Source organism: Pristis pectinata, chromosome 7 (assembly GCF_009764475.1).
Source record: "Pristis pectinata isolate sPriPec2 chromosome 7, sPriPec2.1.pri, whole genome shotgun sequence".
Classification (NCBI taxonomy): domain Eukaryota; kingdom Metazoa; phylum Chordata; class Chondrichthyes; order Rhinopristiformes; family Pristidae; genus Pristis; species Pristis pectinata.
The window spans coordinates 94,366,934-94,392,232 of NC_067411.1; the positions used below are offsets into that span (position 1 = coordinate 94,366,934).

Consider the following 25,299-nt stretch of genomic DNA (forward strand, 5'->3'; position numbering starts at 1 on the left):
TTCAGCTTGTGCCTCTTGAGGTAGTCCATTGTGAATTTTGAGGTGTGTTTAGGATCGTTATCCTGTTATAGAAGCCGTCGTCTTTTCATCTTCATCTTTTTTACAGACGGTGTGATGTTTGCTTCCAGAATTTGCTGGTATTTAATTGAATTAATTCTTCCCTCTATGAGTGAAATATTCCCCATGCCACTGGCTGCAATACAAGCCCAAAGCATGATCAATCTGCCCCCGTGCTTAAGAGTTGGAGAGGTGTTCTTTTCATGAAATTCTGCACCCTTTTTTCTCCAAACTTTCCTGAGTCCTCACCACAAAATTCAGCATCAGAAGTTTGCAAAGGAACATCTAAACAAGCCTGATGCATTTTGGAAACAAGTCCTGTGGACTAATGAAGTTAAAATAGAACTTTTTGGCTGCAATGAGCACATAACTCCCATATAACTCCATATGGTTGTTGAAGGCTCTGCCACTGCTTAGGGCCACGTCACTCAACTGCAGAATCACCTAGCCAAGTAAAATCACTTTTACTGGCTCAGCTGAAGTAAATTTGAGTAACTGACAACTGTGAGCTAGGTCTATGTACTGCAGACCTATCGTAGTAAAATCCAGGCTGCCATTAAAGTTATAAATTATAAATGTTGGGAGACCAGCAGCAATCTTAAGGAAACATGGGTCAGCAGGGTGTGCTGTGGAACAGGATTATGGTTTTGGATAAGGTAAAGCTTGTATAGTGGAAAAGAAAGCATTGGATCATTCTAAAGGTGTGGAAGATGGTTTTAGATGAGAGATGAAATGAATGAAAACGGGTGATAATACAGAGGTGGAAATAAGTGGTCTGATCAAGAATATAAGGGTTGATAGGTTCCTTCCAGCAGCCAGGACTTTGACCTCACTGGTTTAACCTGGGACGGTGGCTGTGGGTGGAAGTATAATTACCGCATGCAATTCCCACAGAGAGGAAGGGCGTAGATAATTCCCAGTAAATAGCAGAAATTTTGGTTCATCGAAGATATAAGACTAACAGCCTGACTCCGCAACAGCAATGAATGTGTCGAGTCAAACTATGAATTGTATTCTACCAAACATCTTATTACACATGGTTTTGCAAAATGTCATCACATAGATACTTTATAACATCAAATTGCTTTTATTCTTCATTCAAATAATGCAATGTGTTAAGCATTACAGTAAGTAGCAGCAGTTTGCTTCATCTGTCCATGTATACTTTATGGCAATGTAATTGTCTACTAAAATAACGTTCAGTCTGCAGTATTGTCTCAGTGGTAAAGTATCAGTATCCTTAAAAAAAAAGCTGTTCAGAAATGAAAGAAATGCCTGACTTTGCAAAATAATTTGTCCAAGAAAAGATTATTGTTTTTCATCATAGTGACCCTGACTTGGCTGACTGGGTGCATACATAGATTAAGATGAATGCAGTTATTCCTTGGCTGGTGACTGCCTCTTTCAGGGCACATTCTCTCTAATGACATGATTGATAGGCTGTCCCAAATCTACAGAGGAACACATTAATCATTGCTGTGACTGAATACAATCATCTGCTTCACCTGCAAAGTGATAGACAGAAAAGGATATGATTTAGGTACTAACGTGATTCACTGATTGGTCAGAGGCCTTAACTTTTTCAATGTCAACCTGAAAGATCCATGATAAATGACATAGTTTGTACCACCCTTCTGTTTGGAAAACATAATCCTTTTAGAATTGTTGAGCCAGTATTTAACAAATAAAGAGAAATTTAGATATAAATATTAAAGATAAAACCAACCACTTTATAGTTGCCATTGTACATACAAAAGTGCCATTAGGAAGTTCTGAAAGGCATTTACATTTCTTCTTTATCACTCCCTTTTTGTTTCTGTACCCTTAATCCTTTAATTTCAGAGTCAATCAACTTGGCCACTTTTTCAAACTGGGGAGGATGTGAACACACCACAGGACCTGCTATCATTTCCCATGAATAAGTGAACACATCTTTCTAATCCATTAGTCTAATCCCTTTGTACTAGACTACTTCTGGTGATGAATTTCAAAACTCAGTACTGTGCCAATGTCCAAAAATAAATGTTCAGTTCATAATATACATTAAATTATTATATATGTCACATAAATTAATTTGTAAGATATTGTTGGGAGATGGACTAATTTTAAGATTTTGTGCATTATAAACAGAGTATGAATTGATATTATTTTGATTTTTGTTTAATTATAATTTACCATATTCATGAAAACATGGCCTATGATTTCTGTAGAAAAGTCAAGTAGGATGCTAATTATTGATTGGTCTGTTTCAGCTTCAGACAAAAGCTAGGGAGATCTGTGGAGTTATTTCCTTCAGAATGATGCTATCAATGGGATTGAACATAATGACTTCTAGTCTTCCCAAAACTTAGCTGGAACAAATTTCTGATCATTTAGTATTGTATGTTAGACAAGCAGCTGACAAATCAGGACAGGTGAGGATGACAGAGGTGGTGAGGTAGAGCAGGCTATTGTCAGTTCGTGCGTGGAACCTGGTATATTGAGGCATGACATAACATAATACAAGGAAATTTGCAAAATGTTCCATACCTCAATCATAATCTCAGAGGAGTATGTTCGTTTCAGTGTTTTTTTAAATTCTAATGTTGAAAACTAGTTAAAGCTAAATTTTAGACCTCTGCTATATTTTCATCTCCACTGTGAACCAATCTGAGACAAGCTATACTCATTCTATGGACGATAGCACATCACTAAAAAAGGCAGCAAATTTTCAGCTCACCTTTCCATTCTGGAATATAGTATTCATAGATTTTGGAAAGGGCCATGTTTCAAAATATTGTGTTAGCCCATACATATAATCATTTTTATTTCAAATTTTGGGAATATTTCTCATCTTCAATGAAGTAACAATAATTCTTCACTTTTGATATTTACAGTATACTGCATTGCCTTATGAGAGCATTTTTATCTGAGTGTTGAAACATACAACATGAGTATTTCCTCCTTAATGTCACTCAGGATCAACTATTTCAGCACAGCCAGGGAATCAAGCTTAAAACTTTGTAGTTTGTATAAATGTATTGCCTTTTGCAAATTCTGAGACTTAACTCTACTTCAGGGCCTCACTGGGTGTGCATTGCCTATGGACATCCTGAGGCTGTGATGGATGTTACAACTTCTTTAACTTCTGATTAATTAGGGAAGCCATCCTGTCTATTTTTATGGGTTAACCCCACATCCAGAAATAAATCTAATTTGCAATCTTGAAATATTTTACTATGTCCACTTCAAACATAACAGATTCCTAATTAAGTAATAGTATATTGTAAATAAAATTTCATTAATGTTATATCTCAATTCCTCTTAAGTTTTCATCCAGTTAATAGAAATATTATGCATGCTGCATAATGGCAGAAAACTAAGAAAAAATTCTGAAAGATGTGAATAATTCTGGATCCAAGTATAAAATAAGAATAATTATTCACATTTTTTCTACTAATTTTCTGAGACTCTGAAAAGAGGACTAAATTGTCCAGCTAGAGTGCAGTTGACATTCAGTGGGCCAGCTTTAGCTTATTCTCATTTTTAATTATGACATTTGGTGAGTTTCCATATGCTAATGCAAGTTTAGTATTAACTGTATGATTTTCATTACTTTTGAACATGCTAGTATTGACCCTTTGCTGAGAGACTCTGTTGCTATGTGGACATACTAGTTTCTTGACTTAAATATGGTGACAGTCTCTTCCTCAGGCAGTGTATTCTAGATTCTAGGTGAAAGAATTCTTCCTCAGAAAAACAAAGGACTGCAGATGCTGGAATATCTAGATGAAAAACACTATGATGCCGGGGGAACTCAGCAGGCCAGGCAGCATCCGTGGAGAAAAGCAGGCGGTCAACACTTCAGATCAGGACCCTTCTTCCGGACTGAAGATAGGAAAAGGGGAGGCCCAATATATAGGAGGGAGAAGCAGAGCAGTGATAGGTGGACAAAAGAGGGGAGGCGGGGTGGGCACAAGGTGGTGATATGTAGATGCAGGTAAGAAATAGTGATAAGCAGGTGTGGGGGAGGAGGGGAGAGCAGATTCACTGGGGGATGGGTAAAAGGTAAGGAGGAGAAAAGAGGGGTAGAAAAGAGACAGACAGGCTAGGAAGGGGAGAAGAGAAGAGGCATGGGTGGGAGGGGGGTTGTGGGGATTAATTAAAGTTGGAGAATGAACATTGAGTTCTCCCATTTTAAGTAATCCCCACAAACCCCCCTCCCCCACCCCCTCCAACCATGCCTCTTCTTTTCTTCCCTTTCCTGGCCTATCTCTGTTTTCTATCCCCCTTTTCTCCTCCTCACCTTTGACCCATGCTCCGGTGGGCATGAACATTAAATTCTCCCACTTTAAATAATCCCCACAATCCCCCCCCCAACCATGCCTCTCCTTCCCTTTCCTAGCCTATCTCTCTATTTCCACCTATCACTGCTCTGCTTTTCCCTCCTATATATTGGGCTTCCCCTTTTCCTATCTTCAGTCCTGAAGAAGGGTCCTGACCTGAAGTGTTGACCACCTGCTTTTCTGCATGGATGCTGCCTGACCTGCTGAGTTCCTCCAGTATCAACAGAGTTCTTCCTCAGATACCTGCTAAACCTTTTGTCCCTTACCCTAAACCTATGGCCTCTTATTTGGAGCTTTGAGGTCCATTTTATGGTACAGGTAGAAATGAGAACTGCATAAATAATGAAATCATTTGATATGGGCAAATATCAGGCAAGAGGGTGTGTCTTGTCCAGTTTTGAAATTTTACTTCATTTCATGTGGAAAAGGTTACAATTCTGGGTATAATCAAAATTGGATTAGATAATGCTGAAAAAAAATGCAGCACTACCTGTATGACAGCATAAGGTACAGAGGCATGAACATCGAATTCTCAGACTTCTGGCAACTTCTCCCCCTCTGCCCCTTTTTCCCCTAATGTTTCGCTTTTTTTCTCTCCTCCTGATCCAACTGGCCCCTATCACCCTATGTCTTTTCCCTCCCCCACCCTCTCCATCTGCCCATCACCCACACACTCCTCCCACCGGTTCCCCTCTCTGCCTGCTTCCTCTTTATTCCATGATCCACTGTCCTGTACCATCGTATTCCATCATCTTCAGCCCTTTGTCAACTTCTACCTAACTTTTGATAACAACTCCCCAGCTTTTGATATCTTTCCCGCCCTCATTTTCCTATCACCCCCCTCACCTGGATTCACCTACCACCTTCTAGCTCTTGCTCTCCCCCTTCCCTCCACCTTGTTATACAGGCTACCTCCCCTTTCTTTCCAGTTCAGATGAAGGGTCTTGACCTGAAACATCGACTGTCCATTTCCATCCACAAATGCTGCCTGGCCTACTGAGTTCCTCCAGTGCTTCTTGTGTTGCTCCAGATTCCAGCATCTACAGTCTCTTGTGTTTCCATACAGCACTACCTGCTGTGTTTTCCAGTCAAAGTATCTTTGCCCAAACCTTGATAGAGTCATAGAGCTGTACAGCACAGAAATAGGAGCTTGGACAGAGCCTGTCTTTGCTGACCATGATACCTATTTCTACTAATCGCATTTGCTTCCATTAGACTCCTATCCCTCTACCCCCTTCCTATCCAAGTACCTGTCCAAATGCCTTTTCAATGTTGTAATTGTATCTACCACGACCACTTCCTCTGGCAGCTCATTCCATATAACCACCACCCCCTATGTGAAAAAGTAGCCACTTAGATCTCCTTTAAATCTCTCACCTCTCACCTTAAACCTAAGCTCTCTAGTTTTAGACTCTGCACACTGTGAAAAAGATGACTATCGTAGTGCAGGGAGTCTAAAACTAGACTATCTACCCTACCTGTATCCCTCTATAAGGTCACCTCTCAGCCTCCTATGTTCCAGTGAGAATAAACCCAGCCTATCCAATCTCTCCTTATGAGTAAAGCCCTCCATTCCAGGCAACATCCTGGTGAATCTCCTCTGCACTACTTCTAATGCTGCCTACAACACTCCACTGCAGTACTCCAAGTGCCAACGTTTTGTACAGCTGCAATGTGACATCCCAATGTGACATCCCAGCTCTTGTATTCAATACCTCAGCCTATGAAGGCAGGCCTGCCATATGGCCTCTTCACTACCTTATTGTGTTGCCATTTTCAGGGTGCTATAAACTTGCATCCTAACATCCCTTTGTATGTCAACGCTCCTTGGATCCCTGCCATTTACTGCATATGTCCTATTAGTATTTGATGTCCCAAAATGCATTACCTCACACTCATCTGGATAAAATTCCTAATTATTTTTGTATAGGAATCAGCACGAGTACTTTCTTTGGTTCTAGTCTAAGTATTTTGTTGGAATAGATAAAAATAACTGACATCGTTCACTTAACTGAACAAAAAGGTATTCAGAAAAAGATGTCTTCCTGAAATTCAATTTCTTGGAATCTCAGTCATTGTTGTTAATATTAGATAGTAGTTCTCTAATCACAATTGATTTTATATTTAAGTTCATCTTAGAAAGTAAAAATATATAATTTTAAATATTATTTTGTGAAAATTCTAAAATTTCTAAAACTTGGCACCTTGACTATTATGAATACATAATTTTGCAAAGTGCCAACAGCCTTTAATTAGAGCTGTGTTATAGTCGCATCCTGCTTATCGTCAATGTCCCAGTGTTAAAATACTTGCTATTCAATAACATGATTGATAAATTGGTAGATCAACTTTATTGAAAAAAGTCATAATGTTCATTTTTCTCACTTAAAATGTAGAACCTGCATACTTTCCAAATACTTAGTTAAATGGATGTCAAAAATGCCTAGAATGTAGTTCTTGTAGTACTCTTAAAATGAAGTGCTCTCCCTTAAGTACTGTTAGATCTAATGATTGGTACTAAGCAATAGAATTATGTTTGAGTGCCAGGTCTGTACTACAGAACTGGGAAGACCCTGATTACCACTCACTTCAATCGTAGCTAGCTGGAAACAGACCTGTCAGAAATGCTTTCCCTGCAGGTCTTCAATGACCAAGAAATTTGTCATTTCAAATATCCACGAGGCTGCATGTGGAATTGCAGAAATAATGATATATCCTTGCGGAAAGCAGATTCATATAATAATCTGATATTACACTCTTTTGCACTTTCCTGTTGCAGATGTAATTCCACTAGAAGTTAAGCATTCATGATATTTAACAACTCCATTAATAGCAGTTGCATATTCAGTCAAAGGACTTTTATCATGTATTTTCAGACTATTAGTTGGATTTGTTTTCTGGAAAAGAGTTTCATCAAACAAATACCCTTGAAGCTAACATTTGAGTCCATTGGGTTATCGGTAATAAAAAACGAAACTGTTACATGATTTTGTCCAAATACATCTAACTGTTGATAAAACTATTCAACCCCCAGTTGATGCCTTTAATCAAAATTTACATTTTATGGAATAACAGTATTGAATCTGGTTCTTAAAGCAGATGGTAAGGACATTAATTGAGAAAGAGAAACAGAACTGGAACCCTTCATTGTATGTTTATTTGAGAAGGGTCAATAAAATTCAAGACTGTCAGTATGTTAGTTTAACTGCTGCCCATAAATCCCTGGAGATGTCTGTTGAAATTTATACCAGAGGATGCAATTCATGTCTTCAGCAACTCAGCACCAAACTGGACAGTTTTAACTATGAGAAACTGAGAAATGAATCCGAAGAAGGTGTTTTGCTGATGTAACTTTTAAATTTAATGTCAAAGTATATTGTCTTTAAATTTTTGTGCACCTAGTGCTAAAGATGGGTGCAGGCAAATGCAAAGAACCAATTGGAAACGTGGATCTGTTTTCATTAAAAATGATGCAATGGAGATGATTGGACAGGGGAGATGGCCACTGTCTTTTTTCAATGAGTAAGATCAATTGAATGAACGGGACAGATATAAACCAAAATGGAAATTTCCATCTTCTGTGTGAGAAGTAGGCAGTGAAGCTTGAAAACCAAGGGGCTAAATAATACTGAAGTAACCCTCAACCCTATGGTTAGAGAATACTTAAGTATGCAAGGTAATTGTTATGTCATTGCGCAAGCTTCCCTTGTGCAAGCAGAACAATTTAGTATTGCTGGCCTCAAAACAAGCTTCAATATGAAGGTCCCAAACTAAAAATCTGTATTTAGCAATTAGGTTTTCAATAAACTTTAAAAGGGTAATGCACAAAAAAATGTCACAATGCAATATAATTTCTAGGCAACTTCAGTAAGATTACTTTTACATCCAAATGTTCTTTTCTTTATAATAGCACACAGAATTAAACAGTGCAGCCATATTTACTGTTTCTCTTCTGAGCACTTTTGAACATACAGGAATTTTTTTTGTCATAGCATTAACCAGCAGATTGTTATTTTTAAAAAAAAATTGTTGTAATTTTTTTCTGACTTAACTTAAATTTGTGTGAATTAATTAGTAATTTTCTTTCTTGTTCTAACAGTACATTTCTCACAGACAAAGATTCCATTGCACAGAAGAAAGACAGTTTGGCTGAATTGACTAAGCAGAAAATAAGTATGATGCTGCTGGATATCTGCCACCAGCCAGGTGGCAATGAATACCTGAGGCAAATTTATCACATCATCCAACTCAATGAGGTAGGGAAATGGTCTTTTTACCAAGCAATTAGGTGTGCATTGGCCTGAGACAGTATCTGCTACCAGCTAAGGTTTAGTCAGGTGGCACATCTAAATATAATCAGTTACAAATCCTCATTAAAGATGAAAATAAATGAGGAGAAGACTTTATATAACAACATTGTTCAAAATAGATTATATATACTGCAGATATATATCTTGCCGGTCAAATGTTGACTTATATAGTTTCTATATTACTTCAATCACTTAAAACCAAAGATATATTGTAATTAAGTGTATTTTATGGTACATGTAACAAATAAAATTAGTCCTCTGGAGAATGTAGCTAGATCTGCTCTACATTTTGTGTGAAGCAGTCATCTGCTATGTCAGAGACTAATCCTCCCAACATTATCTCATTTTATGCATTTCAGAAACTATTAATTTTGTCTTGCCACAGCTCGATATTTCTCATATTTCATACTTTCTTATGACAGAGGAGGTTATTCAGCCCATTGAATCTAAGCCAGCTCTCACAGCAGTCCCATCAATCCCATTCCCCCACCCTCTACTCCAAACTCCACCTGGACAACCTGCCTGTATCTTACACCCCTCCTCGGTCCATCAGTCACCTCGGACTCCTGTCTCACCACTCCCCTCCTCCTCTTTATACTGGCCATCTCGCCTCTCCGCTCTCAGTCCTGATGCAGGGTTTCGACCCAAAGCATCAACAATTTCTTTCCTCCCACAGATGCTGCTCAGCCCACTGCGTTCCTCCAGCAGATTGTTTGCTCCTCCACTTTTTTTCCCTATAACCTATTCTCTGTCACATTCCATCTCCACCCTGATTCTCCTATCACCCATCTACATGAGGGACAATTTGAAACTGTCAATTAACTTCCCAGCCAGCAAGCATGTGGGAAGGAACTGGCATACCCATGAGAAACCCACATGGTTACGGGGAGAATGTGCAAACTCCACACAGATAGTACCGCAGGTCAGGATCAAACCTGGGTCACTGAAGCCGTGACTTGCAGCACCACCTGCTGCACCACTGTGTTGCTCACTTGCATAATGGTTGTAGTCTCACCTATGAGACAGAAGATTGTTTCTTGAAGTCCAAGTCATATTATTTAGAACTAGCATCAGACTAAGTAGGATAGATACAGAATAGATTTTGCAGCTCAAAACTGAACAGACATTAACCATTGTGGACCATCGCAGAAAGCAGAATTGAATTCCACTCTGATCCCTAATTTCATGGTCTATCATAGCTGTCACTCATTATCCACTGACTCTGTATCCATGGATTTTTGTACTCACGGGTATTACTGGGAGTGTTGGTGAATTAGCTATTTCCTACAGAGCCTCTTCCTGTATTGTTCTATGAATCCTGTTTGCCACCAGATGGATTGATTTGACTTCTTGTTAGGCAAATAGTGAAGCATCAATAGTTGGTGTGCTGCCAGAGCCAGGGTCAGGATCACCGGGTGCCGGGGTTGTGGATAGGTATGTTTGACAAACTGAAACTTAAATAGAGTTGTTATATCCATGAAGGGGCTGACCGCTGTGAATCAACGCAGCCTTAGTATCATTGCCAAGGGCATTAATGGTATTTTCGTTATCCACAGATATTCTATTCCCCTATCCTTCGTGAATAACAAGAACTCAGTGTACTATCAAGCCAGGATACCAATCCTGATTTGGTGAGAATTGGAAATGGGAGCAGCTTCAAACATACCTAAAAATGAGATGCCAACCTGGCAAAACTATATGTGTGCTCAACAGCAGAATGAGCATGCACTTGACAGAATTAAGCAACCCACAGATCTAATCAAAGTTCTACAGTCCAGCTGGAATACAAACAGCTCAAATACAAAGCTCCAGTGCTGATACAGGGTCTCGATCCAAAACATCAACCCTCACTATGCCTCCACAAATGCTGCTTGACCTGCTGAATTTTTCCAGCAGTTTGTTTTTTTGCTCTGTAGACCTGCCTCATCGAGTCATAAATGGTAGTGGGTAGAACCATAGAACCATAGAAAACTACAGCACAGAAAACAGGCCATTTGGCCCTTCTAGTCTGTGCTGAAACATTATTCTGCTAGTCCCATTTACCTGCCCCCAGCCCATACCCCTCCAGACCTCTCTCGTCCATGTATCTATCCAATTTACTCTTAAAAGTTAAGAGCGAGCCCGCGTTTACCACATCAGATGGCAGCCCATTCCAAACTCCTACCACTCTTTGAGTGAAGAAGTTCCCTCTAATGTTCCCCTTAAACCTTAACCCTTTCACCCTAAAGTTAAACAGCTGATGGGCACGGAGTCTCAGAGCATCCAACAACATTTACCATATTAGTATTCTAACTGTAATAGAACATACAACAGGACGGCACAGGAACAGGCCCTTTGGCCCAAGGTGTTTGTACCAACCGTGATGCCAGTCAAAACTAATCCCATCTGCTTGCACGTGGTCTTTATCCCTCCATTATCTGCCTGTTCATGTGCCTGTCTAAATGTCTCTTAAACATTAGTGTTGTATATGCTCCCACCACTTCCCCTGGGAGCTCATTCCAGGCATCTACCACTCTATATGTAAAAAAAAAAGCTTGCCTTGTTAAACTTTCCCCCTCACACCTTAAGGCTATGCCCTCTAGTATTTGACATTTCCATCCCAGGAAAAAGATTCTATCTACACTATCTATACCTCTCATAATTTTATATACATCTATGAAGTCGCCCCTCAGCCTCCGACGCCCCAAAAAATACAATCCAAATTTGTCCATCCTCTTCTTGTAGCTAATACTCTAATCCAGGTAATATCCTGGTGAACATCCTCTGCAAAGCCTCTCTCCAAAGCCTCCACATCCTTCCTGTAATGTGGCAACCAGAACTGGACACAGTGCTCCAAATGAGGCCGAATCAAAGTTTTATACATCTGCAATATGACTTCCCAACTTTTTATACTCAAAACTCCAACCAATGAAGGCAAGTATGCTGCACGCTTTCTTTACCACTCTATCTATTTGTGTTGCCACTTTCAGGGAGCTATGGACTTACACCCCAAGATCCCTCTGTACTTCATTGTTTCTAAGGGTCCTGCTATTTACTGTATACTTTCCCCCTATGCTTGACCTCCCAAAGTGTAAACCCTCACGCTTGTTTGGATTAATCTGCCATTTTTCTGCCTACATTTCCAGCTGGTCTATATCCTGCTGAATCCATTAACAACCTTCCTCAATATTCACAACTCCACCAATTTTTGTTTCATCTGCAAACTTACTAATCAGCCCACCTACATTTTTGTCCAAATCAGTTAAATATATCACAAACAACAGAGGTCCTAGCACTGATCCTTGTGGAACAATACTGGACACAGACCTCCAGTCAGAGTAACGCCTCTTCACCACCACCCTTTGTCTTATACACCAGCAAGCATGAGGGAGGAAGCTGACATACCCATGAGAAACCCACATGGTCGCAGGGAGATGTACAAACTCCACACAGACAGTACTGCAGGTCAGGATCAAACCTGGGTCACTGAAGCTGAGACTTGCAGCATCACCTGCTGCACCACTGTATTGCTCACTTGCATAATGGTTGCACTGTCAGCGATGAGACAAAATCCAATTCAATGAAACCCAATTCATATTGTTTAGCGTTAGCATCATACAAAGTAGGATAGATACAGAATACTGCCCTATGCTCATCAATCATCTTTGTCATCTCCTCAAAACACTCAGTCAGGTTTGTAAGACATGACCTTCCCTGCACAAAGTCATGCTGACTATCCTTACTAAGTTTATGCTTTTCCAGATGCAAGTAGCTCCTATCCCTAAAAATCTTCTCCAATAATTTCCCTACCACTGATTTAAGGCTCATCGGCTTATAATTTCCTGGTTTGTCGCTTCTGCCCTTCTTACATAGAGGAACAACATTGGCTATTCTGCAGTCTTCTGGACCCTCACCTGTGGCTAAAGAGGATACAAAGATCTATTTTTTAAGGCCCCAGCGATCACCGCTCTTGCCTCTCCCAATAACCTGGGATAGATCCCATCAGGCCCTGGGGATTTATTCATTTTAATGTTCTTTAGGAGACTCATCACCTCCTCCTTCTTGATATAAACAACGTGGGGAAGTGCCGTAGTATGTCTCCTACAAAGCTGTTCAAATTCAATTAGGCTCTTTGCTACACAATCAGGCTACTCACAATCATCAACAATGTGATGGAAAGTGTTGTAAATAGTTTGTTGAGGGGTACATTCACTAGTTACCTGTTCAAAGTTGAGTTTCAACAGGGTCACTTGGCTTTCGAATGTATTAGAGCCTTGGTGCAAATACAGTTAATAAAATAACCGAATTGCAGTGGCAAGATGAGAGTGACTGCCTTTGATGTTGGAACAGTATTGAAAATTGTCAACAAAGGGTCCTTATAAAACTGAAGTCAATGGTCTTCAAGGGGAAACACATCAATGGTTGCAGTTGCACCTTGCACAAAGGAAGATAGTTGCGATTGTTGGAGTTTGATCAGCTCAACCCAGGACATTTCTGCAGGAGATTGTGAGGGTAGTGTCTTAGATCTAATCATCTTTAGCTACTTCATTGTAATAAGGGCACAAGTGAAGATGTTTGCTGATGAATCCAAATATTCAATTCTATTTGCAACACCTCATACAATAAATCAGATCATGTCATTATGAAGCAAGACTTAGCAGCAATTGGCCATAGGTTGATAAATGCTAAGTAATATTTGCTCCACACTAGTACAAGGCAATGACCATTTCTAAGAAGACAGCATTTAACCACCTAGCCCTTGACATTTAATACCATTTCTCTCACCCAATCCCCCACCATCAACATCCTAGGATCAATATTTACCAGAAACTTAACTGCAACAGCCATGTAAGTACTACATGACTAAGCCTGAGTTTTGGTGTCCTTTGGTGAATAATTCATTGCTTGACTTCCCAAAGCCATTCCACCACAAACATGGTACAAGTTAAAAGTGTGACAGAAAATACTCCACATGCCTGAATGAGTGCAGCTGTAGCAGCACTCAAGAAGCCTGATACTATTGAGAACAAAGTATCTGTACTGACTTCATGTCAATGTTGAATGTAGGGTAAAGATTTAGGGGGCAAGGTTAGGAGGCAAGTTACTTATTAAAAATTATTTTCCTTTAATATGTTTAATTATTAATGTACTTTAACTTCATTTTAATTTTTAAGTTTATTTACTTCTGTTTTAATAGTTTTTAAATGTCTCTGAATGTCAGGGGATGTCAGAGACATTGTCAAATGATTTAAAATCCAGTACAGCTTTTAGAACTTTGCTGGCTTTCAAAGATGATGTAAAGTTTTTGGAGGTGGAGCCTCCTTAGTACACCACTGGGTGCCCAGCAGCCATTAGGACAACACTATTGGACTCGCAATGTTGACAGCTCGCAGGACAGGCTTCCACATCCGCCCAAATGTGTACAGATGTGGGGCAACTGTGGGTTGCCATTCCAGGCAAGAGCATTGGGCAAATTGCAAGAATTATAAAAGTTAAGAACAATAGTTGATTTTGAATACATTAAAACATTCTGTAAAAGTATAACTAAATCATCTGTTAGTTTTTGTTATCCTAATGTCATGATATGTTGTCTGGACTTTTAAGAATGGAGATATTTTGAGATCTAAAGATGTTCTGAATGCAAAAACTTAAAATTTGTTATTTTTCTTTCTTGTAAAAACTGAGGAACTTGATTCTAACAGGCTCATTATCCCAGAATGCCCATAAACTTATTGAAATCTTTGAAAAATATTCAGTTTTAGAAGATTGGTTTGAAAATAATCTACATATTCAAATAAGCATGTTTATTCCACTCCTTGTTTGGTTCAAAGTTGATATTCTCTTTTTCATCTCTAGGATTGGTTGAAGGGACAAATTTATTCTCAGGATTTTTCACATTGTAATGAGACACCACTGAAGCCTAGGCATCTTGCTTTGCAGGGGTTTCGGCAACATTTGATGTTTAACCCTTTGCATGTCTTCAACCATATTGGCTCTACTAACTTTAACCAGGTAAATGTATAATAGAATAATTATTGGAAGGAAATATACACCAGGGTTATTGGTTTATTAATTATTTATCAGTGTTTTTTTTACAGGGAAATGTTATGATTTTCTTGCCTTCCATTATCTTCATAGAGACATGACCTAGACAGGATGTATTTCCTGATGTTCTCTCCATTCTATAAAGAGGTTATATATCTCTTCCCTGATGTCTCTTAAGACAGCAAATCTCCATTCTTCTTGTTTCATGGTAATACATAGTAGTGGTTAATTCATAATGTCAACATTCAACCCTGGCTAGTATTTGAAATATTGAACTAGAGACTTTGTAATTCTTAAACTGTACACCCTTTTCTTACACTTAATAAATTGTATGCTTTTGCTACTGATTTATTTTTAAAATTCATTATAATTTTAGCTTTTCCCAAATCAAATTTTAAAATTAATATGTATGGTTTATTTATTTCCAGATAAGCTCCTCTTTTCTGCTAGTTATCAGTCCTTCAATCAGTAGGGTGTTTAGTTTGAACTCAGGAATTTTACATTCATAACAGCCACGGTGTCGCTCTGTCATCAGCTAAGAGGCTATACACTCCACCTCTGGAAGCATATTGAAAAAAATTATTAACATCTTATTCGTAGAAAATCATGGCATGTCAAAGGCTGACATAATTGGTGAGAAGGTGGGCCCTTCAGCCCACCATGTCTATGCCGACCACGATGCCAATCTAAACTAATCCCATCTGTCTGCATATGGTCTGTATCCCTTTATTCCCTGCTTGTTATGTGGCATAAAAGTTGCTACCGTATCTGCTTCTACCACCTCCCCAGCAGCACATTCCAAGCATCTACCACTCTGTAAAATAAAACACTTGCCTCGCATGGCTCCTTTAAACATTCCTCCTATACTCCTAAATCTGTTCCCTCCAGTATTTGACATAGGGTAATCAGTCAGAGTCTTTTTCTTATCTATGATTTTCATAATTTTATATATTTATATGAGGTCGTCCCCTCAGCCTCTGGCACTCCAGGGAAAAATATCCATGTTTGGCCAAACTCTTCTTATAGCTGATATTCTGCAATCCAGGCAACATTCTGGTGAACTACTTCTGTGCCCTCTCCAAAGCCTCCACATCCTTCCTATAGTGTAGTGATCAGAAATGCACACAATACTCCAAATGTGGCCTAATCAAAGTATTAAATAGCTGCAACATAACTTCTCAACTTTTGTACTCCGTGCCCTGACCAATGAAGGCAAGCATATGCTTTATGCCTTCTTTACCATCCTGTCGACTTGAACTGCCGCTTTTAGGGAGCTATGGACTTGCACACCAAGATCTCTCCGTACATCAATGCACTTAGGGTCCTGCCATTTACTGTATTCTTTCCTCTTGCATTTGACTCCCAAAGTGCACCACTTCAAACTTGTCTGGATTAAACTCCATTTGCCATTACTCCACCCAAACTTCCAACTGATTGATATCCTGCTGTATCCTATGGCACCCTTTCTCACTATTCACATTTTTGTGTCATTTGCAAACTTACTAATCAGATCACCTACATTTTCTTCCAAATCATTAATATACATTATAAACAACAGATGTTCCACCATGAATCATTGTGGAATACCACTGGTCACAGACCTCTAGTCAGAGAAACACCTCTCTCATTACCCTTTGTCTTCTTTGACCAAGCCAATTTTGGATCCAATTTACCAACTCACTGTGGATCACATGGACTTAATCTTCTGGACCATCCTACCATGAAGGACCTTGTCAAACACTTTGCTAAAGTCCACACAGACAACATCCACTGCCCTGAGCTCATCAATCATCTTCATGACTTCCTCAAAAAACCTCGATGAAATTTGTGAGACAGAACACCTTCCAACCACACACACACACACACACACACACACACACACACACACACACACACACACACACACACACACACACACACACACACACACACACACACACACACACAGAGCCATGCTGACTATCCCAAATAAGGCCATCTTTTTCAAAATGCAAGTAAATTTTGCCACTGAGAACCTTCTCCAATAATTTCCCTAGCACTGATATAAGGCTCACCAGCCTATAATTTCTTACTTTGTCTCTAGTGCACTTTTTGAACAAGGGAAGAACCCTGTCCACTCTTCAGGATTCTGGCATCTCACCCATGGCTAAAAAGGATACAAAGATCTCTGTCAAGGCCCCCACAATCTCCTTCCTTGCCTCCCTCAATATCCTGGGACAGATCCCATCAGGCCCTGGGGACTTGTGCACCTTAATGTTTTTTCAAGATACCCAACACCTCCTCTTTCTTAATATCAATGTGTCTTAAAAAAGAAACATACTGCTCTCTAATCTCGCCATCATCCATGTCCTTCTCCTTGGTGAATATCGATGCAAAGTACTCATTAAGGATCTCACCTGCTTCCTCTGCCTCCACACATAAATTCCCTTCTTTGTCCTTGAGTGGCATTATCATTTTCTAAGCTTTCTACTTGCCCCTCGTCCTGTATAAAATGCCTTGGGATTCTTCTTAATTCTATTTGCCTGAGACATTTCATTGCCCTTTTTAGCCATCCTAATTTCTTGTTTAAGTTCTTTCCTGCTTCCTTTATATTCCTGAAGAGCCTTGTCTGATTTTAGCTTCCTAAACCTTACATATGCCTCCTTTTCGTTTTTGAATCAACTTACAATATCTCATGTCATCCAAGGTTCCCAAACCTTGCCAACCTTATCTTTCATCCTCACAGGAACATGCTGGTACCTGAAATCCGATCAACTGATTTTTCAAAGACTCCCACATGTCAGATGTGGATTTACCTTCAAACAGTCACTCCCAGATTACTTTCTCCAGTTCCTGCCTAATGCTATTATAATTAGTTTTCCCCCAATTTAGCACCTTCACCCGAGGACCAGTCCTATCTTTATCCATAATTATCTTTAAACTTACTGAATTACGGTCACTGTTTCCAGAATGTTCCCCTACTGAAACTTTGATTACCTGGCTAGGTTCATTCCCCAAAATAAGGTCTAGCATAGGCTCTGTCCCTAGTTGGACTATCTACATATTGTTTCAAGAAACCCTCCTGCGTGCACCCAACAAATTCTGCCCCATCTAAGCCTCTGGTACTAACAGAGTCCCAGTCAATATTTGGGAAATTAAAGTCACCCCCTATAACTACCCTGTTGTTTTTACTTCTTTCCATAATCTGCCCTCATACCTGTTCCTCTGTCTCCTGCTATCTATTGGGAGGCCTATAGTATAACCCCATCATAGTGATTGCACCTTTCTTATTCCTGATCTCTACCCATATTGCCTCAGGGGATGACCCCTCCAGGCTTTCCTCTCTAAGTGCTTCTGTGACTTTCTCCCTGATCAATAGTAAATTCCCCCCACCTCTTTTACATCCATCTCTGCCAAGTCTGAAGCATCTAGACCCGCAAACATTGAGCTGCCAATTTGGCCCTTTTCTTGACCAAGTTTCTGTAATGGCTACAATATTGTAGTTCCGTTTACTAATCTAGGCTCTAAGCTTATCTGCCTTACCCATTATACTCCTTGCAGTAAAATAAATACACTTTAGACCATCATTTCTGCCATGTTCATTATCCTGGCCCTGAATGTTTTTCCTATTAAACTTACTTGACTTAACCTCTACCTTCTCAATCACTCCACCCACTGACCTACTGCTCTGGTGCCCACTCTCTGCCACACTAGTTTAAACCCTCCTGAGTAGCACTAGCAAACCTCCCTGTAAGGATATTTGTGCCCCACCAGTTTAGATGCAGCCTGTACTTCTTGTTTAGGACCCCCTGCCCAGGATCAGACCTCAATGATCCAGGTGTCAGAAGCCCTCCCTCCTACTCCAGCTCTTTAGCCGTGCATTCAACTGCACCTCAGAAAGCTGGATTGCCAAACAGGTACTGGCATCACATTTCCTGTTCCAGTTTTCCCTTCTCTTTCTCCACCTACCAGCAGATGCCCAAAATCTGCCCACGTTGGTGAGTTCAGAAACAATCACCAACACCTGCTGGACAGCACCTTCACCAATAAGGCAGGGCCAAACGTTTCCAGAAACCAATACATTTTTAGCACTCTGATCTGAATGCTCTTTAAGAAGGTCAATAGAGTAAATTCATTTATCCTGACCTCATACAGAAGATCTCACATTTAAATGGCTACAACATGCTTGCACAAATTATTTAATCCACATTCCCTTTGAGTATGCCTCCCATCCAGACATAAATATCAGTTAATTGCACATGATGATTGTTGAGTTCACCTTTATCAGTTTTTTTTGTTTTAATAATTTAAAATTGTATCAACAAAAATCCTTGTGTGACTTAATTCATCTATTAAAAATTTCGCATTCAGAATCTGCCCATAAGAAGTGGTACTGTAGCATAAAAAGCAGGAGAAAAACAAATTGGTTTGAATCAGAATCAGATTTATTATCACTGACATATGACGTGAAATTTGTTATTTTGAGGTAGCAGTACAGTGCAAAGACAAAAATCTATAGGAGAAACACAGATTGGTTTGGCTTTTTAACTAATAGCTACAGCACCAAATAAATTTTTAAACTAATTCTCATCTTATTGAAATGAAAGCTTCTTCTGTGCGGATGATTGATATCTCCTGTCTCAGCTCTTGTTCAGGACCACCCTACTTCTTATTCAGTCCATCACAGTCGGGGCTGTAATTTACTGATCACATTAACTCTGATTAATAACTAACAGTGCTTTATTTTCATTTATCAACAGTCAACTATAACTGAGTGGAATTGGGATTGGTCAAAAGTACTGCAGAGTAATCTGGGACTGAGTCAATTGACCTTCAGGACACTGCTAGCAAACAGGTAATAGCTTCTTTTCAGAGCTGACTGTCATGTTAAGTTTAAATGTTATTTTATTATACGTCTTATCTGGCAATTTTCCAAGAATTAAATGTTCGTCTGATTTGTGCAGCAACACTATATCATAAATCTGACCGTAAAAGCACAAAACAGCAACATTAAGTTCACTAAGTGATGCATTTATGTTCTTTTTTTTCTGTATTTAGGTTATCAGTTCATGTTTTAATTAGGTAGTCCTTGGAATGCATACAACTTAAGTTATCTTCCTTGGATACTTGCTCAGCATTTTAGTTTTTCTGTTTCTTCCCTATTTCACACTAAAGTAAACATAACTAACTAATCTGAACATGCTCATCGTTCTTCTTTTCCATTTACTGGAAATTGTTGCTTCTTTTTTGTAAGCTCTCATTTGTCGAATTTGTGTTAAGCTGTGATTTTATTGTCAATATGATATTTTCTTTTCATATATTATATAGTATGTAATGGGTTGTATTAAATGACAAACATTTGGTCTAAACCTGCTGTAATAAAGATTTTATTTTTACTGAACTCACTATCTTTCATAAAAATTGTAAGGTTTGAATTTCCTTTTGCCTGGTATTGATACACATCCTGGTAGAAATTTGGTAATTATACCAATAAGTTTTTTCTCTTGATTTAGGAATGTTCTACATTCTATATTCGTATTTTGTATAACATAAACAAATGACTGGGAACATTATGTTGTTTTAGAAGTGAGGTGGAGGAAACTTTCTGAGGATTCTTTAGAGGAAGTTGGCACAGAAACCATGGTAGCATCATGAATATTTTTAATTCATAAGATGAAAATTGCATTAAGTCCATAAAACAAAAATATCAGACTTGTGTCACAAAGATCATGTTCACACCCAGTAGAGAAAACAAAGAAATGTGTAGGCACAGCTGGTAGGAAATATTCAATGAATTCATATGAAATTTCATAGATGGTCAAAAAAACTGTAGGTAATAAATAACCTTTATGGTTAATGCAATTTAGGAAAGCAGCTCCACTTGCTGATCTAGAAACTCATTGCACTAAAAGAAGTGTTTTAAACCTACATAGAATGAAGAACAACATTCTGCAACTGAACTTTGAATTTGTTGGCTTATCTCTTTAACAAACGTGAGATTCTTCTAGGTTCATATCAAACATGTGAACTCTTTGCGATAGTGTTACGACAGCAATAACGTCCATTGTTAGATCTACCTGAATAAACCTAGGCATGATAGCCTGAGTAGTTGTGATTTTGGAGGTTTGGTTTGCATAGCAAGTCTAAAGATTTGTTATCCAGCTTCAAGTTCTGGTTCATTTTTTGTTAGTATGTCCTTTAATCACTTTAGTACAACATACAAAAAAAAGTCATACTTTTCATTCTGAGAAGTGATTGAAAAGACATTCGCTTCGTGCAGACTTCATGATGGTTATTTCTGGATGATAAGCCAGATGAAACATTGGAGCCATGCAGTCAAGAGAATATTGAGATGGTCCTGGAACTTTAAACATAACTAATTTAATTTGGGTAGTAATGAGTGTCAAAATTGCTGAAAAGTCTGACCATAACTGTTGATTCGTTATGAATGAGATTTTAGCAGAATACATTCAAATTTATTAATTTGCAGGGGAAAAAAACATGAGACTTTGAATAAAGTAATCATCCAAACTGAAATAAAAATCCTTCAGTTGGGATTAGTTGCATGCAAGAATTTTTCCTCTAGAAACCTTGTTCTATCTAAAAAAAACATTTCAGGACACATTTTAATACTTCGAAGCACTAGGGAATAATATGTAATTGTAAAATTCAGTTCCATTCTATATGTTGTTCATAGTTATATTTAGCCATTTTTTTCTTAGTTATCTCATGATAATTTATCAGTCTGAAAAGATACATTTGATTTTGAAAGGTAAAAAGAAACAAAGTAACACTGAGAAAATGTTGTAGTTCATATCAACCTTTCATTTTTCCCATTCAGTAAATATCTACACTTGAGTACAAAATCATGAAATGTATCCCATGGTGTCATTGCTGATTTTTCTCTCTGCTAGAACTTTTATTTTCATAACTCTGACCATGGATGTTAATGTAATGTAGAGCGTATATCAGGCAAGTAAGGTACAGCAGATTATCATGAGTTTTATCATAATGTATGCAAAAATGTTTTGGAGGAATTTAAAAAATATCTCAAGTTCTCCTGGTTACATGAGTATTGCGCTGAAGTTGCTAATATTTTTCCTGAAATGCTTATAAGAATGTATAATTAGATTCATCGTTGTATCATCAGGGTGTAAGTATATTCTCTCACCAATCATGCACATTGAGAGAAGTATCCAATAAGGACCAGAACAAAACTGAAGATTTCTAGTATTATCCAGACTAATGAAATAGCATGCATCAGTTATTCATGGAATTACGCCTGGTTTATTTTACTTTAGAAAATATCAGCTGCACTTTCAGAAAGTGGACACATTACCATACCTTTTAATCTGTAGTACCCAGGATCAGTATGAACATCTTATTGCATTAATAATTACAAGGGAAGTCCAACTTGAGGAAAAAAAAGATTGACAATCACGGTATGTATCAATACTAAAGCTAGAAAAAATATTCCAAAGATCTAGATCAAGAGATATAAAAATTGCTCTATTTGCCGTTGACAGATAGGTACTAAATTGGTTTATGTAATATTCCTTTCTCCATTTCGTTCACCTTCTGAAATAAGCAGTTGAGCACATTCATTAAAATGATGAATTCAGAAACTTAATGTGAGTGTGATAAATATTCTAATACTAATACTGCTAAAAGCAATTTTTAGGGTATGGTCTTGCTTTGCCTTCTAATACAGAGAAACTTGTTAGTGATCCAGCTAGTAGATCAACCTAATTAAGATGAGGGAATGTCAATCCAATTAATGTTAAGTTTTAGTATTGAATTAAATGTAAAATTACTTTGTGCCAAAGCTAACAACGTTACTCTAATTAGTATTGATTGTTATCTACTTATTGGTTACATAGTACTATTTTCTAGCAACAGAAAAGAGTTAAACAGAATTATTTTGTTTAAAATATGCATTTAGCTAATCATAAAATGAAAGGCATTCAATTAATATAATGTAGACATTTATATGCCAAGAGGAAATTGAGCCCATAATACATAGGTGAAAAAAAACTAAAGTATTATTATTTGAAGAAATAAATTGAAACTGGTGAGTTGCTAATCCCATTTGGCACTAATTAGCATCATTTATCCTAAAATAATTCCACAATAACTCAAGATAATGATGCATGAAAAACAGAAACTGGTAAATATAGATCTTTGAGTTGCTCATGTTGTTGATCACATTCAGGGTTCACGAATACAACCCTGGATAAACTCATTCCTTATTTTTACCAAGACAATAGAAATGCAAGATATACATGGAAAGCATCAACATTGCCTGGATACAAATGCCAATCAAAATATTCTCCTACTTTTCAACTATTCTTGTCAAAAGAAAATCATTGTTTTCAGTGTTAAGCACCTGAGTCCACTGTGTGTTATTATTCCCATTTTGAGTAGACAAGCAAACAGAGAGGAGTTTTATTTTAAATCTTAAGATCTGAAAAAATGTGGGACTGAATTGTGCTCCGTCCAACCTGCTGAACTGAACGGAATTGCACTTCCTCAATATGCAGCTGATGCAGGACCACAGGCAGCACACCAAGTGGTGATAATTCCAACATTCTAAGACTAACATCTGCCAAGTCAAAGCTTGATTGTTGGGTGACAAGAGTTATTCATTCATGGCATAGCTGATTCCTGCAGTCAGGAAGCCTTATGAACATGCATAACAGACATACGTACAATAGCAACCATGCTGCTTCAAGGAACATATTAGGCATCTTCAAGCAGCACCTCACTGCCAGACCACATTGAAGGAATTCTGTGTTTGTCAGCTGAGTGGATACCATAACTTCCAGTGGTTTGATGCATATTATCTTGAAGGAATAGCCCGTGCTACTATCAGTCATGCAAGTAGCTGCAAGGGAAGGGGATGAGGAGAAAACAGTGAAGGATAACAAGAACAACATGACAGAAAAGGAAGATAGGCAGCTCTTTTCTCCCTTTACTTAGAACAAAGAACAGTTCAGCACAGGAACAGACCCTTTGGCTCAATACATCTGCGCTGACCATAATGCCAGTTTATCTCATCTGCCTGCATGTGGTATCCCTCTCTTCCCTGCCTGTTCGCATCTAAACACCTCTTAAACTTTGTCATCGTATACCCTTCTACCAACTCCCCTGGCAGCATGTTCCAGGCACCTACCACTCTCTGTGTTTCTACAAAAAAGCTTGCCACGTAAATATCCTTTAAACTTTTCCCTGGTCACCTTAAACCCATGCCCTCCAGTATTTGACATTTTCATCCCGGGAAAAAGACTCTGATAATCTACTTCATCTATGCCACTCATAATTATATATACTTCTGTCACATGGTCCCTCAGCGTCCGACTCTCCAGAGAAAACAACCCAAGTTTGTCCATCATCTCCTTATGGCTAATACTTGATGCCAATAATCTTAACCCCAGTTCCCCATTCACTCAGAGTCCAACTCTCTTTACATTTTCTATATCTCTGACCATCACATCATCCTCTTTCTAAAAATAATACAAAAATGAAAGCCTTCTGACAAGCTATACTTCAATCCAAATTCAGGAAATATATAATACATATGAGAATAAACAAATCACTCTTGTGCATTTCCTTCATGTCTCCACCATTTTCTTTTTCCTGTCTTTGAGCTCCTTCTGTTGCTGTTCCAGTAGCTGCAGCTTAGATTGTGGAAAGTTGTTGACTCAATTGAAGAGATTTCCAGAAGGACTTTGAACAACTCTGGACTTAGAAGTCCTGGCTTCAGACTGCAGTTGAAGCAGACTGGCAACAGCAAGATCATTGACAGAGTGGCAATGATGGAAGCATAAGTGCTTTTATTTTAATGGAAACTGACAGGTTCATACTCTTTGCAGTTGCTGCCAGTCTCCTGGAGCAACACCTTAGCAACTGTACTAATTGTTGCAGAACAGACTGATGGAATGCTATGGCAAATTGGAGGCCCCTTTGAACATTGGCATACAGAAAAATGATGGCACCAGTCTAAACTTACACTGCAGCATGACCTTTTTTATGGATGTTCTTTTTGCTGCAATGGAAATTGATGCATTAGTCAACAGATGCTGCACTGTTGGGTCTCATGGATATGGCGATGAAGGTGATCACCTGTTCCAAGTTGGGAAGGATGAGTTCCAAATCTCTGCCAAATTAACAATGTGCTCTTCTTTGCTGATTTACCTCAGGTACATGTTTCCTAAAGGCCTTTTAATCCATTCAGCATCTACCTGTGTACTCTGTGGACTCCTTCTATAGCTTAGACTATTAAAGTTTTCATGAACCCGCTGCAGCAGAGTCAATATGTGACTTCACTTTCTGAGTTAATATCCAGGCTACCTTTTCCCTCTGCCCTGGCTCCTGCAGACATGGGCCTGATGTTTCACACTTTCCCAACCACTGAGCTAATGTGCAGAATCAGTTTCTGAACTGGTCAATAGGTATTAGCTCAAGTATTAGTATCACTTTTATCATTATTGTCTTCTCCATTGTTTTCCAGTTTCTTGGTAGGATCCAGTTCTTGAGTATATGAAATGAAAAAGAGAGATGATTGAGGTGTGTGATTGGAGTGTGCTTTGACACTCTCTGCAGCC

General features: G+C 38.6%; 1 protein-coding gene across 12 annotated transcripts in view; it reads left to right on the forward strand.

The window, feature by feature from the left end:
• Nucleotides 1–25,299, forward strand: part of kiaa0825 (KIAA0825 ortholog) — a 279,512-nt gene that overhangs the window by 82,518 nt on the left and 171,695 nt on the right. For 5 of the 12 annotated variants that reach the window (XM_052020305.1, XM_052020308.1, XM_052020306.1 and 2 more), the window contains 2 exons: nucleotides 8,482–8,638; nucleotides 14,528–14,683. In XM_052020305.1, coding sequence (XP_051876265.1) covers nucleotides 8,482–8,638; nucleotides 14,528–14,683 — 313 coding nt within the window. Of the gene's footprint in view, nucleotides 1–8,481; nucleotides 8,639–14,527; nucleotides 14,684–19,455; nucleotides 19,551–25,299 lie in introns of all 12 variants that reach the window. The other 7 variants (XM_052020304.1, XM_052020307.1, XM_052020309.1 and 4 more) reach the window with 4 other exon arrangements.